A 20,470-nucleotide genomic window follows, 5' to 3' on the forward strand; every position below is an offset into this window, starting at 1 on the left:
ACCCCCCTCCAGCCTAAAGCCAGGGTAGACTAATCAATACCTTCATGGACTTCACTGCTGAGGGCAATAGAACATGGACAATGGCCCACTACTGCAGGGGTATTTGATAGTTCCACACCTGTCTGAACCCAGTTGGATCCCTCCATCTATGCTCTCTGGCTCAACTGAACTGCCCCAGGGAGAATCCATCTCCTCATCTGTGAACCCCATCTGTGCAGCACTTTAATCTGCTCCCAGATGCATCCCAGGTGGCAGACAGTACCACCATGGCCAACAAAGTGATGGGGCCCATTCCATCCCTCAGGCCTGATGTCTGCACTCAACCAAGAAAAACTCTGTCCACAAGGATAGCAACCAACACAGGCCACTGACAGCTGTCAGTGTCAAGAGCCATGTCACAGGCCATTCAGAGCTCTCCGACCTCTGAAGTTTTCAAGATTGGGTGGCAGTAGTCCGTGTCAGATTGGTAATGCGGGCACTCTGGAAATGCCCGAAGGGCCGGTATCCGAGTTCTAGCTGTGGGCAGCTTTTTTGGGTAGCCTGGGGGCTGTCTGTGCTGTTAGGATGCCACCAGCGGCCCAGGGGTGCCTGAGTGGCCTTTCTAGAGGTAGATGGGAGGAGGTAACACTTTCTTTCTCTCGCTGGGCCGGCCCATTAATGTATGCTGATTGAGCGGTGGCAGGGGGCCTGAGCAGAAGGGGTCTCACTTGCATTCATGTGTGGCTCAGCAGTGTGAACTAATCTGTGCATTGTTTTTATCTAAGTAAAGTTAACAAAACATGCCCACCACCTCCTTTTTTTTTCATACAACTTTGCTGAAGCAGTGTTGTGCTGAAAGGCCATACGCAAATGTGGGCCACTTTTTTCGGTATGCCCGGGACGATTTTTGGTCCCAATCCAACCCTGGCAGTGACTTGCACCATTTTTCCACTCCCCCTCCCATTAGTTCAGGGGTTATATCCTGAAACTGGTCCTTCTCGGGTCTGGACCCTTAGGCTGAACATGTGCCTGGCAATCCAGGACATCCAGGGGAGCACAACTACCCCTCCAATGCAAACACACTTTGCATGCGTTGTGAACGGGTCTGCCTGACACAGGTTTCCAGCCCTCTGTCCCTGTGACAGTGCATGGAGCATCCCCATGCCAGAAGTGGCCTTACCAGGGTCAGTCTTGGGGTGATCTTATCTCAGAGCTGGCATCCACTGATCAACTGGTCCTCCCACTGTGGACTGTTTACAACTCCTACCCCTACCTCTGGGCCTCTGCATCCTCCACTGTGGGGTGGTTACCCCAGAAGACAGAACTGGTAGGGCACTTTTGGCAGCTGCTCCCCCACCTCCAGATCTCCTGACACTGTGGAGCTCTGATCTGTGGATGGTCTCTTGGTACTGATCAGGCTCCCCAACTTGTGCTCCCTCTGGGAACTTTCCAAGCTCTGGGGTTAGAAATAGGGCACCCTGGGCCTCTGCCCACCCCCACATCTCCTCGTCGTCGTCAATGGAACATGGCACCCTTTCTCCCCCCCACTATACTGGGACCTGTTTGGGTCACTGCAAGTTGAAGTGGCAGTAAACTGCACGCACGGGCCCTACAATGGCAGGCCTGGGACAGGTTTGAAGGGCTACTTGTGTGGGTGGCACAATCAGTGCTGCAAGCCCAACTAATACAGGGCCACATCTATAGCACTACATAGTATGTGTCTCACAACAACTGTACAACAAATGATGAGATTAATTTATTAAAAAAATAAAGCTGTTGGATGAAGAGGACAATGGTATACTGTCTTAAATAATGGCAAACAGGAGTTAGATTATGACAGTTAAAAACATTTTGATTATGTCAGGAGACATTGTAAAACAGCCACTCCAACAAGAACGCTTTTAATTATCGGCTACTAGAGGAGTATTGTCTGCAGTTGGGGGTACGCTCCCCGCCTGTCTATTACCAGAAGTCTCCCATGATTCTACCCCAAACTTGGACATCATCATGATGTCCTACATCTGCTAGCCTCTTTCATTAGCATAGTTTCTTTTCAATCTGCCCACTTTTTTAACTTCATGATACCACCTGGCATTGCTATCTTGCGCCTGTCCAGGAAAAGCACCAAATCAACAAACTTACTGATCTATAAGTTTTATTCCTTGGGAATAATCACAATATCCACACAATCAGGGAGATCAGAATGTTCTTATCTGTGGCTCTGCTAATGACCTCACCACATTTGCTCCAATAATCACTTATTTACAAGAAATCCCACGCCGTGTGAAAGAAGGCAGCATCATGCACACCACATCTAGGACAGCCATGATTTGCTTCTGGAAACATATGATTTATCCTCTTCCGGGTGGTATATAACCTCCGCAAATAATAATAGTGAATGGGCTTAGATCATTGGTTTTGGGATACAGTGGGTGCATAGCACAATATTTAAACCCTATCCTCGTCACTCAAAGGAGCTCCCAGGTGATGTCAAATCAGTCCTAGATTGTAACGTCAGTGTCTGTTCTAATAAAGTAATCACTATATTCCTACCATCCAGGCTATAGAGATTTTGCAAACATGCATAAACCACAGGCTCCGATATAACCAATTTCCACAAGTTGAAAATGAATGCCGCCACTGCTCGTAAATCAAACAATGTCCCAAAGACAGTTTGTACTCCACCATCAGCTCTGGGATACTGACCAATAGTCCCCCTGCATGCACGAGGTCGATCGAGGCAAGTTCTCTAGCACCCCACCCCCCCAGTTGGGCTCTCACCAAGGCATTGCGTTATGTCCTTATCAAGACATCAACAGCCTGCATCTCGGGCATCATAAAAGGATCATACAGTATGCACGTGAGTGTTGCCTGTGAAGGCAGGTGCTGGCGACATTCCTAGAAGTTCTGGTGCAATTCAACCTCCACCTGGCTGTCCACCGCAACTGCGCAGCCAAATAGTAGAACTCCAAATCCAGGACCACCAAACTACCCTCATCCACTGGAAGTCTCATCTTGGCCAGCACAAGTCTGCATCTATTGCGACCCCAGATAAGTCTCATAGGCATCCCCTTGGAATTTGCATTGCCAGGTTGGATAAGAAGTAAAGCAATCTAGGCAGAATGAAAAGAGAGAGTGCTAGTCTCCCCATCACAGAGAGAGGGAATGTCACTCAGAATGTAATGGACTGTTTAAGAGAAGACATTGCTGCTCTTATTTTACCCTCCAGGAGACGCTCTTGTGATCTAAACACACGTAATCCCAGGCAGGTGATAGTCTAGACTCCCAATGTAAACAGTCCCCAAGTTCTTGGGGTGTAGCAGTAGGATTTTGCACAGACTAGCAACATGACTTGGCCCAGTTCATTGTCAACCCAAATATCGCTCAAAAGGTCTTGAGCAACGTAACTACTGACTGTACATCTTCCCATTCCCCTCCAGTATACATGATCATATTGTTTGCGTACAGAGAGATGTAGTCAGTGCCCCGACTGTTCATAAACCCTGATAACATCGTCCCTGTCTAATAGCGGAGGCCAAGAATTCAATTGGGATGGCAAACAGGACAAGTTACAAGGGACAATGCTACCTTTACCTTCTTTCAATAATGCAGTTATCAGAAATAAGACCCCCTGTTTTAATCCAAGCAAACAGTGTGGCGTACAACAATCTGGTCCATAGCTAAAAACCCTGGCCTAGGCCCATCACACCCATTGCAACATACAAGTACTCCCACTTAAGGGAGTCAAAGGCTTTTTCAATATCGATGACAACACTAATGCCTAAGGATAATCCAAGAGCTCCTGGTCCAACACCTATTTCACTTGTTTAACATTAGTCATCGTGCTGCGTTTAGGGTGACACCAGTCTGATAGGGTTGTATCAAACCACTAATCCTAGGCAATAGACAATTTACCAACACTCAGCTCAAAATCTTGTAATCGACATTGAGCATTGATAATGGCCAATAGGAAGGTACATGTGTAGGATCGTTGTCCCACTTGAGGATGGCAACAAGGATCGCCTCCCACTTATTAAAGAGGAGACAAACTGTCTCATGGGCTTCATTGTAAAGAGTAGTTAATTTAGGAGCTAGCTATTCTCCAAATATTGCAATAAAATGTAATGAGCAACCCAGGTGAGCCAGGCGTGTTGCCCTTAGCCAGTTCCTTAATAACTTCACGGAATTCTTGCATGTAGATTTCACAACCCAAAAGTTTAGCGTCCGTTTGCTGGATGGAAGCTGTGGCAACATTATCTAAGTCATCCTCTATTAGTAATGCTGGAGAGTGCATTCTTAACAAATATATGTTTTTAAAATAAGATTCAAACACACCATTAATTTCCACCGGGGAGAAAACCAGATCTCCTACTTCATTGTGGATGCCCACTATGGGGGTATGTTTCTTGTCGGAGTTAACTAACCATGCCAGTAATCTTCTAGCCTTGTGTCTCTCATCATGCATTTTGGAGAGATATGCTTTCTAATCATACTGGTTAAGCCTTTCTATTAAGGTCAGTACTTTCCTGCCAGAGCTAATTTGTCCTCACCAAACATTAGATTGTTTCCATTTCCAAGACAGCCAGCAGTTGTTCCTGCTTGCAAATGTCCCTATGTAGTTGATGCCAGACACCCACTGTGGTGGCGGTGCAATTTCCCCTAACCACTGTTTTTAAGGCCTCCTATTCAATCAACTGTGAAAAGATCATGTCCTCTTTTTTGAGACAATATTTGTGTAGAACGTCTCCCTATTCCGACTTGTAGACCAGGTCTTCAAGTACTTCTTTATTATGCCTCTAATTGGGAATAGCGGGAAGCCTGCTAACCCATGCAAGTGAGAGATGTAGGGACTTATTATCCAAAAGGGTCTTAGCCAAATACTCCTCCCCAACAATCTGATGGTATATTAATGAACAACACGGAAATGGAAATGTATCCTACCTTACATGAAGAGCATGTTCAACAGAATAATGAGAGTAAGTGTGATTTGTGAGCTCTCAAAGCATCGACTACCCCCATTGTCCCATCTAGCTGCTAAATTAGCAGTCTTGTGTGCCGCCAATGATGGGGGGGGGGGAGTGAGATCTATCCAGGTCAATGTCTGCAAGCTCCCTGAGGATGTGTGGATAATGTACTATCGAGGCACCCCTGGAAACCTTTTTGTGCATATCATTAGCATTACATTTTGACTCCTACTTTTGCCTTTGTAATCGTCCCATTATATCGCTTACAGCCCTCAATCTAGCAACATCCATGCTGGCCACCCCAAGGGAGAACCGGGCGGTACCAGGCCAACAGAGTAAATAGTTCACAAAGCTAGAGTGTGGGGTCACATCCTGTTTCAAGATGCAGATACCTCCAACAAGCACAGGGGGAGCCAGTTTTGAGTACCATGCTCCAGCACCTCTCCAGCAGTGAGCTTGCGCTTGCTCCACTTGGCACGTCATCGTTAGACCCCCAGAGATTTCCTAATGCTGCTTGCATGTCATCTCTTTTCTATAGGAGCCTCCATCAGAGTTCTTCAGTCTCAGCCTCTCAGAACCACGGTATGTCAGCCCAGGGAGTTTGGGGCATCAAAAGATCGCTACATGATATACCCATGGGCCACCACAGAGGTGCCACCTCCACAGAGGACTTCTTCCATGCAGAGGACAGCATCTCCTTCACCAGGTGTGCAAGACCCCTCAGGGGGTACCTATTCCCTGCCCCAAGCCCAACGTGCTTCGGGCGATACTTTCCTGCAAGTTGCCAGCCACAAATGATAGGATCAATGATAAATTCCCAGGGTAACTGGGAAGCACAGATCCGATGCTCCTCACACCATTCATCAGGACAATTAGGATACCTATCTCTTACGCTAACATTTTAGAGAACAAGTGTTCAATTGTCATAGAAGAAGTTTCTACCTTGACAAGGGGCATAAGTGAGGGTTCCATAATGGTGTGATAACCATGCACCTAGGTCTGGATATAGGAGGTACCCTCTGTCGTCATATATTCATGATGAAGTGTACTGGCTTAGTAACCTACTTGGCCTCCATGCATCAGCCAATTTTTGCCTGCAACTGCTAACCCTGATTTCATTCATGGAATTACAGTTTTAGTTTTCTGTAAGCACTCCATGTGAGTGCATTTCTATTTTTGCTCCTCCCCATGCTGTTTCCCCTTCAATGTTCCCTCACTCTCTCGCTCTCTGCAGTGCATCCTCTCCTGATCTGGCTCATTTTTCAATATGACCTCGCGTCCGTTCGCCTTTTCATTCTCCCTTCCCCTTGCTCCAAGTCAAAGGTTGTTATATGTGTTTAATGGGCAAGTGTAATATACAGGGAAAGAACAATATTGCTTGGCAACACGACAAACCATCTTGGTGTCTAGAAATGTTAGTATATCTACAGACTTAAGCTGGGAGAAGTATGTGCAAGCATTACAGTTATATTAATTAGTATATATTGCCCCATGAAATAAACATACTACCAGCAAAAAAAACCCAATAATTTTCAAATGAAGAATTATTAATCTTATTAATTTATTTCCTTGTATAATATGTATAAATAAAACGAGTGTTACCAACCTGAAAAAATATGAATGGCCCTTCATGTCTCCAGAAATTAGTCACAGGGTGACCTCCATGGCCTCGACAGGAGATAAGCTTCAAAAGTCCATAACAATTAGGACAGTGCTTTCCTGGGGAGAAAGTAAAACTTCAATGTATTCAATCTGTGTGATCCAAGAATTTTATAAAAGCAACAAATGTGGCAAACATCTAATAGAATGTGCTGAAAAATAATCAAAATGCCTGACTAATTTGAATGCTATTGTAAACTAATGTGGTAACCCAAGGTGAGCCACAGGACCTGGGTAACATATGGTACATACAACAGTGTGGTGCTACTGGCAATTACTTCCAAGGAACAAATACGGTATTAATTCACGTATTGCAATAGTGGCAAGAGAGAGACACGTATGAAAACACACTCGTAGGATTCAATTTATATTTTAAAAAATATTCTGATAACGCATACATTTCAATAGTACATTTATATTCAAGGTTGTCCCAAAGAGTATAGGAAAGTGTTTGTAGAAGTTCTCATGAGTAAAGTGATAAGGAAAAATAAAAGAAAAATAATCACAAAATATATTCTAATTTCTTAGTCCACCGCTGGCCCAAGTAACTCGAATTTAGCCAATGTGAGAAGCCTGTCTGTAAAGACACATTATCTGCTCACAGGAATTGACACATAGTTAATAAATGGTTGCAACTCAATCCCATCATCCCATTCACTCGGATCTTTCTAATCAATACAGGCTTAATAATCAATGTCGACGTTTCAACCTGACTGCTGCATAAGGTAATTGTAGACCTTGCACGCAGGTCTTCATCAGGACTGTATCGAAGGAATAGTAGGGAAACCGATTGTGGTGCAATCTCAGATTTTGGAGAAGTCTCCCGATCCAAAGAGATAAGAGATGTGATTCAAAGGATCTCACATCCATAAAGTAGTGAGTACAACTTCACTGTATAGATTTCGAGTGCACCCTTAATTTTCAAGGGCGATGTGGGCGAAATTAATCAGGCAATATCTTTATTTCTATCAAGAAATATTGCACCTCTAACAAGATTGAATCAGTTTTGATTCGCACAGGCTCTGACTCTCAAACTGTCAGCCCTGACTCGCCTGATTAATTTTAGCCACATCACCCTTGAAAAGTAAGGGAGCGCTCGATATCTATCCAGTGAAGTTATACTCACTACTTGATTGATGTGAGATCCTTTGGATCACATCTGTTATCTCTTTAGAATGTATGCATTATCAGAATATTTTTGAAAATATAAATTGAATTTATTTTCCTACAATGATCCGACATGTGTTCTTTCATACCTCTTATTTAACTGATGGGACTAGCATGGAATTAACTTCCCTCGTATTGTTACTTTATCTGTAACACTATACAACTAAACATTCTTACAGCATAAATCTTATGGTGTATTAATAACTCTGTATTCAATGTTGCTCACGTTTGCTAACAACAGGAATTGGAAAGATCATCTGGCGGTATTTATGCCTCAGCGGAAAACCAACCACAATAGAAAGAGCTGAAGACAATTTCCAACTAATAGGCCAAATTTCCATATTCTGCAAAACTCCTGCTTCAACGTCAAAAGTATTAAAAGTCCATTATAGATTTTACAAAGGCTGAGATTGCTTAATATGAAATTTACATTAGATATGTAATGTTTTAGCAGCTATGTGGATTTCTTTCCTAATCAATTTTCATTACTGTTTCAACAGCAACATTTAGGGTGATGGTAATTATAATAATTTAACCAGCTGCTCCAGGAGGTCTCTTTATATAGATGGCCCTATTGCAAAATTGCAATGACATTTGGGGGGTAAGTTTGATGAGGGAGTAATAAAAAGATGGTAAATTCCCAAATAAAGCCACTACCTTAACCTTATTTCCCACCCCTGCTGTACTAATTCCACCTTAACTCCTACTTCCACTAATACTAAGTAAGTGCATGTGTATGCATGGGTGTGTATGATGGCATGATTTAAGAAGGTGGGTTGACTTTGAATTAAAATAATGGGTGTATGATTTTGTGCATGGGTATTTGTATTTTGTGAAAGTGTATGTGATTAAGGGCATCACCGATTGATTTGTTGAGTGTTTTGTGGTTGGGAGCAGCCCAGAGAGGGGAAGAGATCGGGGGCAATTCAAGAGACTGCCACCGGCCGAGGAGTGGGTCAGGCCCCTATCCTGTGTAGCCACCAGCGCTGGGACAATCTGGAAGAAGCTCATGACAAACCAACCCGATAGTGATCTGTGGCCCCTTATAACTAAAGGAACAAAACACATATTGGGACTAGCACGCAGAGCCCCTCTGGGTTTCTTAGAGCAAGAACACACCAAGTGAAGAAAAAGGGTAGCTGGGAGAACTGTCCATATATTAGCACGGCCCTATTCACTCGATTGCCAAAATGAGCAGGCAGATATTGAAAACTGGGGGCTCAAAGCTCAACACAAAATGTGCCCTCCCCACAACCCACAGAGAAGGAGAGTAGCAAGTCTACCAACACAAAGTCCTCGCTCCACCTGCACCTGGACAAAGTATCAGAGGCAATTGCAGACACCAAGTCAGCTCTACATCAGGATATTGAAGTGGTCTTGGGGCTCATACAGGCTGAGCACCACAAACTAACAGACAGAGTAAAAGAGGTGGAGGGTGCAGTGGCGGAGCTCCAGCCGGAGCAAAAATCAACAGCCTCTATACTGGAAGAACTCACGACCAGGGTGACATTGCTGGAGATTCGCGCTGAGGATGCTGAAATGCATAGTAGAAACAACAACATAGGAGTCGTGGGTATCCCAGAGGGCACTGAGGGCCCAGATATGGTGACATTCCTGAAAAACTGGCTGAGAGCCGAAATGGCCCCAGGCTGCATCTCCAAATTCTTCACACTTGAGAGGGCGCATCAGGTCCCTGCGTGCCCCCCTGCGCCCGGAAGGCCTCCTCGTCCCGTGATGGCCAGGCTCCTTTACTACCGGGATCGAGATACTATCTTGCTGCAGGCCAGGGCACATGGCCCCTACGCCTTGGACAATAGTAGAATATTGTTGTTCCCGGATTTCACAGTTAGGGTGCAGGCACAGTGAGCATCCTTTGAGCCCTCCGCGAGGCAGGCCTTCAATACTCCCTTGTATTTCCAGCGAAACTCCGAATCATCATTGATGGAGCTGCACACTTCTGTGACTCCCCAGAGGACACATATGCCTAGCAAGTGGTGTATGAAAAAGGGGCGCCCGTTATAAAATGCCAACCAGGTCCCTGAGTGACAAAACGCATCACCAGGAAGAGGTAGCGTCGAACAAGGACGACAAAACAACTGCAGAAGCCCACAGTATCCCAAACACAGCAAGACAGGAAAGCGGCACTGCAAGCAGTGGCACAGATCATGTAACCACAGAAATCTGATTGAATGATGGATACTTCCTCAGAGCTGAGAGACCTAACAGCAGATTTGGTGGATGTCACAGGAAACTAATCTTCCTTGCCTAAATGAACCGCTCGCTCTGCTGATGAAATTATATGAATGGTCTGAGTACTGGGTTGATATACATGTGAGAATGGCACCTTGGGGGGAGGGCATGATCACATCCCTGGTAACCCACTGGCCAACCCCCTAACTTAGATCATGAGCCGGGATAGGCCCAGTGTCCCTGATCTTCCTTGATCACCCCCACCCCCTCCCACCAGAGTGACCTACTGTAGAAGCTGAGGGTGGTGTTCTCACCATAATGTTGCAGTTTGTTTGCGGGGTTGGGCAGTTGGCAGTTGCTTGGCTGCCCTTGGGATGGGGAGTTTCATCTTGGCGTTTGTTGTTTACTACTCTAGGGTCTACAAAATATAATCCTGTTCTGATGCTGGGGTCACATCAAAAGAAGGAACAGGGAGGGAGGGGCGGAAATGTATACCTGTTAAAGCTATGACTACCAAGATTACTAATAATGAGGAGGTTAAACTTCTGTCCTGGAATATTCAGGGTATGGGTTCCCCCACTAAACGCTATAATATCTTTAACTAAATTTGCCGTTGGGGTGCGCAGATAGTAATGCTACAGGAAACGCACCTAACAGCTGAGGAAGCCTTCAGGCTCTGCCTTAGATGGCAGGGACAACTATTTGCTCCCACATACTCAGCATACTCGAGGGGGGCCCTGTTGTAGATAATGCTGGGTACTCCCAGTCAAACAACACATAAAATGGTTGACCCAGAGGCACGCTATGTTATAGTGAACGGTAGATTGATGGGTGGGGAAGTGACACTGGGGAGCATCTATGCCCGACCCCAGATCAGACCCAGTTCCTACAACAACTTTCCAAGCCCATATCAGAAGTGGCAGGTTGTGACTTAATCCTGGGCGGGGATTACAATTGCATTACAGATATTGACATGGATAGGCCCACCCCCCATTACATAGTACGGCAGCAGCTGCGACATCTAAAGGTCTTTGAGATTGGATGAGTGGGTGGGAACTCTTAGATATTTGGCGACTACACAATACTCAGCAGAGGTGTTACTCCTTTTATTTCCCACTTTATGTTCTGCACACCAGATTAGACATGTTTTTATGTTCAACACAAATTCCATCAACAATGACAGGGGCGGAGTTCTTGGGGCGCACCATCTCGGACCATAGCTCACTACTAATAAGATTTTCCCCAACTCTCGATAGTGCGCCCGCCTCAGTCTGGCACCTTGACCCTAGCCTTCTAGATGACGACTGCTTCAGACAGCAATTGTCCACTCACTTCCATCTCCAATTATTTACAACTAAACCAAAACACTGCAAGCACCTCTCTAATAGAGTGAGATGCCTATAAGGTGGTGGTGAGAGGCCAATGTATGGGACAGACAGTGGGCATGCATTGAGAGATCAATAGAGAATTCCAGATGCTGGAAACACAAACTCATGCCTTGGATAACAGATTAGGAGCGGAAGGTGAGGTCAAGAGACAACTCTCGGAAGCCAAGAGTAAATATAACGAAGTCCTGGAACGCCTACGTCTATTAGATCTCTGAGCACATCAGGATAGAAAACATGTAGAAGGGGGAAGAGCAGGGAGACTCCTAGCATGGCTGTTTAAGCCGGAGGGTAGAGGCACCCCTATCCCCAGCCTTCGGACCGCTGCTGGACTAATGGTCCTTTCACCTAAAATCATTAGCACCACATTCAGGGAATGCTATGTAACTCTCTATGGAAAACTGGGGGAAGTGCCAGCAGAATCAATGGTGGAATACTTAGAGGTTTTATGCCATCATGGGGTGGACCAGGCAGTACAGAAGACCTTGGGAGAGGCGATTTCCACACAGAAAATACGCTCGTGATTAAAGAGATGGCCACGAGGAAGACCCCGTGACCCGATGATCTCAATGTGGAGGTTTACTCTGTCTTTGCAGCAATAGTGACCCCCCACCTTGAGAAGATGTATGATGATTTGCTACGTTTGGGCCAGCTACTGACCTCCACAAGAGAAGCACTCATGGTCCCACTGCTCAAAACTAAATCGAGTCTGGCTGGCATGGCGGATTCCACCCACTATCCATGTTAAATTAAAATTTCAAGGTGCTCAGTAAAAGTTTGGCCACGAGGTTACTCCCACATTTGCCAGATTTGGTCCACATGGATCAAAATGGATTCATCCTAACTAGATCGACCTCTGGGAACCTGAGAAGATTGTATCATGTTCTATTCATCAAGGCATTTCTGCATAACCGGGAGTGTTGGTGATGGCAGTTGACCTAGAAAAGGCATTTGACTCCCTGCATTGGGACTTCCTATTGCAAGTTATGAGGAGTATGGGGCTGGCAGAAAGATGGTTGTGATGGGTATGACTGCTTTCTATGGGCCACACTACACCATACATACAGGGACTGGCAGGGCTGCCCGCTGTTGCCCCTGCTTTTTGCTCTGGCAATTGAGCCACTTGCAGAACGCTTCAGACAAGAGGGGATGAGACATGGACTGCTTCTGGATGGGAAGATGCATATAATCACTTTATATGCAGATGGACTTTTGTTATATATCAGAGACAGCACCCATGGTCTATCTCACACCATCTTAGAAGAATTTGCAGGGCTGACCAGACTCCGAGCTAGCGCTCTAAAAACTCAGATATTCCTGCTGGCACCTTTTCTACCCATTTCTGGAAACCATCCGATGGGCATTAATTGGGTCCCTAGCTCCTTTAGATACTTGGGCATACAGGTGTTCCATAAACAGGCAGATCTTATGAAAGGAAATCCTGATCGAGCACTTTGCTCGCTGAAGCTCTGTGTCATTCTGGCGTTCCCCTAAATTATCTGTTATGGCCAGGGTGGCTCGGACAAAAAATGGTGATCCTCCTGAGACTATTATATTACTTCGTTAACCTCCCGGTGGTGATGCCACAGAGATGGTTTAAGGAATTGGACTCATTGTTAAGGGATCTTATCTGGGATGGGGGGCGGAACAGGATATCCCTGATGGTGCTGTGGCTGCCTTTGGCAGCGGGTGGCCTGGGGGTGCAGGCAGTGGTGAGACTTCGGTCTGCGATGCATCTGGTGAAATGGTTATATGCCGCGATTATGACCCTAACAGAACAGTACTTATCCCACCTGCAGGAGAAATGGGGAACCCTGGTGGGAAGGAACCTGTCCGACAAGAAGTGGAGGACGGCCCTGGGCAGCCCAAAGAAAATGTCCAGAAACTCTAACTTTAAATTCACACAATTCAACATTCTACACATGATCTACCTCACTCCACACAGGCTCAATATTATGTATGGGGAAGATGTCTTGCAATGCCAATGCCAAATGTAGAACCCAGGATGCTAGATTTGAACACGTTATGGAAGTGCCTGGTTATACAAGTATATTGGCATAGGATCATAGAGGTTCTAAGTGAGGCTTTGGCATGATCTTTGTCATGCAGTGCAGAGATTTGTCAGTTAGGTTTATTCCCGAGAACCAAAGCGAAAAAAGTGGGCCATAAATGTGTTGACCTTGCACTAGTCTTGGCAAGACATCGCTCTCAGATGGTGGGCAACAATAGGACCCAGGGTGCACGACTGGGAGAGAGATGTATTGGCATGGTCGAGGGCGGACGAAAGGGCCCTGATACAGGAAGACAAATTAAGTAAAAGGCATAGACCACTTGCGGAGCTCTGGACCGAGATGGTGCGAGCATGGGGCACCCAGGAGAAAGGAGATGGAGTGAGCTCGATGGGCACCTCCCAGAGGAATAATAGAGAGGGGAACCCTGCCCCAATTCCACACCCGAGAGATAGCAATATAAAGTCCTAAAGGTCTCACCGTGCAGTAGGATAAGAGACCTCCCCAAAGCACTGGAGAAGTTTGTACCACAGGCAATAATGACAAGTGTTTGTCAGTACAGACCCCGACCCCAGAGGGAGTTACTTGTTATTGTTTTAATATGTAGCAGACTATGTTTGCTTTTACTATAACACAGTAGGGGATATTCTCAAGAACGGGCGATAATTATCGCCAACCTAGGTTAAAGCAATTTTACATAACGCCGTCTATCGCGGGAAACTAACGCCGTGTAAACGGCGTATTCTCAACACGCTGGCAGTAGGCGATAGTTTCCCGATAATGCGTCAAATGTCCGCGTTAAAATTACCGGGACGACAATAAAAAGGAGACCCGAACGTGAAAAAAGATGCGAAGGGACCAACAGCGAAAAAAATATCAGCGATAATCAATGCCAGGCTTGCTATTCACACGTCAGGTGGGAAAATTTACCATAAAAGCTGCAAAAAAACCAACAAAAAAACTGAGAAGCACCATGGAGGAAGCTGGAGCAACTACAGAGGCCAACCAGAACCCTACAACCCCCTGGAAGACCAGATAGGGACCTCGGGGAAGGAGAATGGCAAGGAGAAGTAGAAGAGGAAACGCAATATGGTAGTCCATCGTGGCCAAGATGAATGCAGTCGGAGTGAAGAGAAGGGAAGTGGATGACTGCAAGAACCGCTGGAATGATGTGAAGCGCAAAACCAAGCTGAAACTCACAAACAACTGGCAAACCGCAAAGCAGACTGGAGGTGGAAGTCCAGCGCCACAGCAGGAGCTGGATGAGATGGAGGAAATGGTGTCCACAGTCATCAGTGGGGAGACGGTGGCAGGAGTTGGGGGACCGGACACAGCTCAACATGACCTGACCCAACAGCAACAGGGTGAGTAACGACCAGGGACTGGGGGGACGGGGGAGATGGGCACAATGGCACACATGCACAATTAAGTATAGCACAGTGCACACCCACAATGACTCTGGATCATGTCCCTGATCTCCTTGGCATACTGCAGCACACATAGAAACAGCAAGTAGGCCCCCGTCGACAATGTTGCCAGAGGGGGCCCCCCTCACACATCACTAATCTCACAACAAACCCATGCACATGTGCTGAACCCAGCAAAGCTGCGGGTCCATGAGCCACACTGACAATGCAAGTGACACTGCATGATGATTAGCATGGCTGCAGTCCAATTATCATGACATGGTGCACACCACGACACTGAGGTGGCTGAGTGTTGAGCACATCCGTAAAGGAATACGTCACACTCTGACACATGCACGTGCACAAACAACCCCTGACGTCATCCCCCTTACGTCCATGTTGCTCATGTTGTGGGATTTGAGTCACAGGGTGCATCTTTCCAACAGGGGGGTTCATATTTGACCCCAAATGACACCCGAAATTTCATATATGACCCCAAATGACACCCAAAATGTCATATTTGACCCCAAATGACACCCTGTTGTCTTTTTTGAACACCAATGACTGCCTTCATGTCATGTTTTTGTACACATGTGATACGCTGATGAGTGGGATTACATACTACATTTAACACCCTGAAATGGAATTTCGAATACGTGACACCCTAAACAGCCTCTCTGTACAGAGGTGACATACCCACCATCTATTTGCTATTTGTGAAATTGTTAGCACTTAATGTTGCACTTACACTTGTCAGAGAGATGTGTTAATGCAGAGGACTGACATGCACACAGGGAATGTGTGTTGTAATTAATTTATTTGCACATGCTGTTCATGTGGTCATTTTGTACTGTTCTATGATTGCTAAGGACAGTCACAATGTGACGTGCTCATGCGAAGAAATTGTTAATGATTGTGTTCCTTCTGGCTATTCCTGCTGCAGCTGCAGTGGGGTGTGGTCCACCTGCCTCATCTTCCTCATCATTGTCCGGTGCATCTGGCACTTGGATCCATGGGGCATTGGTGCGTACACATATGTTGTGCAATACACAACATTCAATGATCATCTTGCACACTATCTCTGGGCTGTACAGGAGTCTTCCACCTGTGATGTCCAGGCACATGAAACGTGAATTTAACACTCCAAATGTGCCCTGAAGAATGCCCCTGGTGCGTTTGTGGGCCACATTGTACTGCCTCTGGGCCGGGGTGTTCGGGGCTCGGAGGGAGGTCATCATCCACGGGCAGAGTGCATATCCTTGATCACCTGTGAGAGATAAGTGAGATTAGTGTAAATTGGTGGTTCTGCTTTCTGTGTTGGCAGACTTACAAGTTTTGTGGCGTGTGATTTGTGCGACTTTGGGATTCATGTTTGCCATGTATTGCTTCTGGCAAATGTGCAGGATCAATGTGTATTACGTAGCCTCAAAGCTGCTCCTCCCGCTCCCTGAGCCTATTTACTTGTGTGCGCTGCGCGGTTGCATCACTTGCAATCCTACGGCACACCATTGTCATGCCTGTATGCGCTTGGCCGCAAGCCTGACAACAACACTGTAATGTTGGCCATTGAAGGTGGGCGGTCACGTGAGTGTAGGCCTATGTTAATGATAGGGCGGACACAGATGTAGAGTTCAGGCCTGGCTGAACTCATGCTGCTATTAAGGCTAGGCCTTTGGCTTAGAAACACTTCGGACTGGCACAAATAAGATTCCAACCGATGGATGGATGCTTAACTCAGTATTTCTATCAGGTATGTCTCAGCCCTCATAGACTCGTGCTGTTTCATCAATAACAGCACAGTTGTCAGTCACTGATTCAGGTCTTCACTGTTCACAGGCTCCAAACTGGCTGGTGGAGTTCCTTCTGATTTATTCTCCTACACATACCTGACCAAGAATCTTTCCTCGCAGGGCTAAGTTAGAATCTACTTTTGGGTAAGATTTATCCCTTTTAAGTCATATAGTGAGACACACTTTTGTTCTACAACAAACGCCTGACTGTGCTTTTTAAATCAATCCTTAGGCTGCCATCTCTCCCCCTCCTGCCTTGAGGAAGACCCACCTTGACGCATTCACTTTTGAGCAATAAACAGGGTCGAAACGTCGGCGTATTATCTATGTACACACAAAGCTTAAGAATACATTCCCATTCGCCATTGGATCATTAAGCATATGTGTTAAATAATAAGGACTTTTATGAATTCCCCCCCCCCTCGTCATATTGTTTACAATTGTTTTTGTATATAGTTTTCTATCACCATTCACCACATGTCACTGCTCACCACAGTCACGTATTTCACATTTGCAATTGAAAGTGTAAATTGCGACAGCCTTTGATCATTTTTTGATTTTCTCTTAAAAATTTGTTGACTCAATATTTCTGGTGTGTGTTATACTTTATTCATTTTCTTTGCAAATCGTTGATTTTGATGTCAATAAGCTATTCCTTTGTATTCTAAGTAATTGACCCCCCGACAGAACCAATTGTTTCTTTCAAGTACGTATACCCAGGTTCTGAGGGACACTGGGTTGCCCCATTACGTTTACACACAGTAGTTACTTTGGTGGCCATCCTTGAAGTGATCCACGCCCAGAGCGCCGGGTTATTTATTCACACTCCTACACTGGATTGGTGTACACCGGCACAGCCCACTACGCTTATGCTTACAAGGGGGGCGACATGGCTACATGTCCAAGGTCTTCCCCACGGCCTGAGGTAACATGGTTGCGTTCACTGTCCACAACACTACAAACACCAGCAGTATATGTTCACAATGACAAATCTGTGCTCTGCATACTCAAGACTGTCCAGCACATCACTGCCACACTTGGCATTGTGTACATTCTTATTCATGGGTCACTTGCCTCCTTCGCACATTCTTGGTTCCCACCTCTCCCCACATTCTGCAATTGTGTGGCAGAGGGGCTATGCCTTTGTGATTGGTTTGTCTACATGTCTGGCCCCTGTTACTACAGTTACTTGTGTTGTCATGTCTGGTAGGTGGGCATGTTGTTTGAATGTTGTATGTGATTTTGTTACGTGTGCATTTCCACAGTTGTGAGTTGTATGATTGTGGAGTTGAGGTGTGTGGTGTGTTCCGTTGGTACTTACCAACGAGCAGTCCATTTTCACAGGTGCCATCCTGAAAGCGCTGATTGATGATGGACTGTCGGAAGATGTAGGAATCACGCACACTGCCTGGGAAGTTGGCAACGACATTGGTGAACAGTCCCCGGTGGTCCACTATTACCTGCACATTGATGGAATGCCTGTGCTTTCTGTTGCGGTAATTGTGTGCAGTGTCGTCAGGGGGCACAAGTAGGACATGTGTGCAGTCAATTGCCCCAAACACGTGTGGGAAGCCAGCTATGGCGTAGAAGCGTTGCATGGTCTCCAGCTGTTCCTGCGCAGTGTGGGGGACGTGAAGGCGCTGGGGTATCAAGCTGATGATGGCATCCAAGACAGGTGTGAGGAACTTTGATAGGGCTGGCTGTGAGACTCCTCCGACTCTGGCAATTGTTGGTTGGAAGGTACCAGAGGCCAACAAGTGCAGCACAGCCAGCAGCTTTGTCTGCGGAGGGATGTTGGTTGTCCGCTGTGTTGGTTCCGTCAGCCTGTGGGCGATGTGGGTCAGGATGCGGAGGATGGCTGTTCTTTTGAGCCTATAGTGGGCAATGACATCCTCTGGTATAAAGTCTCTGAGGCTGGTTCGTTTTCAGAAGGACCGCTGTCTTGTTCTGCGCTGCCTCGTGGTAGTCCGAGGGGGGTGATCCGGGGGGTGAGGGTGGTCCTGGGGGTGGTGGGGGTTGTGGCCCTCTTGGGTCTCCACACTGCATGATTAGTAGCTCCATGGTATTTGTTGGTCTTCAGATGTGGCTCTGGGCTGGGCTCCCTTTCTACTGCAGGTTTTCGTCCTACTTAAGACCAGAAAAAAGCAGGTCTTAAGTGCCTGCTGCTAATGAGCCTTATCGCCTGTTTTTGTACCGCATCACCGATCTGGCTGGTCGTTGAGAATATCGCGAAGTGGTGTTATTGTGAGTTTGTGGACCGGAATGCCTACTCTGCATATGATTAGTGTTAGTTGTTGCTGTCAGCCTTGGCGATGATTTTAGCGGCAGCTATCGCAGGTAAACTGACAATGTTGGCTGTTAGCGCAGGCTTGTGAATAGGGTGATAAATCTATCGACACTTCCGTGGCGGAAAAGTGCCGCTAAATCGGCGATGAGTCCTTGAGAATATGCCCCAGAGAGAGATAAGCAAACCTGGAGGGCTCCCCCGACACGGTGTTTATAGACGAGGCAATACATTTTGACTAGCAGATGTTATGTAGAACTATAAACAAATGCAAATTTTGATTGTACTTTCCAATACTTACAGATTCTCCTTGTTTCTTCTGTCCTGCATAAGTACCAGTTTCTTATTGTACATTGCCTTAACATTGATAACTAGATATACAATCAGGAAAATGCTAATAAAAAGATATTTAAAAATATATATATTTCTTGGCTAGGGTAAACATGATTAAAATGATGTAGGGCACAAATTACATTCTAAATTTATCAATGCACCAAGTGATGTTGTTAAGGAACTATTAATAAAGCTAACCTTGCTGTTCCAAATTTTCTCTGGAAATGGGAGTAGGTCAAAATATTGTTAACAAAAATATCATGTGGCAGAAATATTTTGTCCTAAATATTGTTTACAAAAGTATTTTTGCATTGAGCGCACACTTATTATTTAATGTACTTGAGTGATATTTAAGCAGATGATATTTAGGGCATAATATTTTTGTCATGCGATAGTTTGTTACCATAGTCTAGAATCATACTGGGAAGCAATGAAGAATAGCAATGTCAGCGTCAGAATACCTATTGACCAAGGTGGGCTCACTGTTCCCAAAAGTGGAAGTTATTTGCTATATTCCCATTTACTTCAAATATTTGATTATTTGCGTATATCAAATAACACTGCAAATTTATAGAATCTAACACATGATATATGAACACCAAAGTTAATTGAATAGTGCTGCATTGATCATTCAATAGTAGAAGTATATATATATTTGTGGAAACTTGTATCAAATGTATGACAATATTGCTTTTCCATGTAATTTGAGAAAATAAATCAAATTGTCCCATAAGTACTAGACATAAAGGACTAGAATAGAATTTACAGAGTGCCTTGACTCCTGACAGCTTTATGGCTCAGGACTCAACATAATTATTGAATCAGCCAGTAAAAGGCAAAAAAGTAAATTAGAGAAAAAAGAAGTGCAAAATGCAGAGCAAAAAAGAACCAATATTATGATTCTAACAGAATAGTGTTTTTATTGAGTTTTCAAATACAAACATAATTCAGTGCATCCATATCTTTCTTTCTTTATTACAACACAAAGATTCTACCATTCTTTTACTAGATACATTAGTCACTTAATGGTTCTAATCAAAAAAAGGGTTCGAAACAAAAAAGGATGGTGTGGAAAAATCAAGCACCTTCTCTTTTATGTTGGAAGGGCAGTCCTCTAGAAATTGTAAAATACCCCTCACACACTGAAACCTGATTCAGTGTCATGCTTCATCATTGGGGTGTCCCCCACCCTCTACAGGACGGGGCGTGCTACGACCTAAGTAGAGGCTGGAGCACTTTTATTTGTGATAGTGATTATGTGTAGTGCGTGGGGTGGTAGGGTAGTGAAAAATATGTGAAACAGT

At 45.4% G+C, this 20,470-nt stretch overlaps 1 protein-coding gene across 2 annotated transcripts in view; it reads right to left on the reverse strand.

Annotated features, from left to right (window-relative positions):
* Nucleotides 1–20,470, reverse strand: part of GCM1 (GCM transcription factor 1) — a 289,129-nt gene that overhangs the window by 145,263 nt on the left and 123,396 nt on the right. For both annotated transcript variants that reach the window (XM_085610845.1, XM_085610844.1), the window contains exon 3: nt 6,550–6,662. In XM_085610845.1, coding sequence (XP_085466971.1) covers nt 6,550–6,662 — 113 coding nt within the window. The remainder of the gene's footprint in view (nt 1–6,549; nt 6,663–20,470) is intronic.

This window comes from Triturus cristatus, chromosome 6 (assembly GCF_964204655.1).
Source record: "Triturus cristatus chromosome 6, aTriCri1.1, whole genome shotgun sequence".
NCBI lineage: Eukaryota > Metazoa > Chordata > Amphibia > Caudata > Salamandridae > Triturus > Triturus cristatus.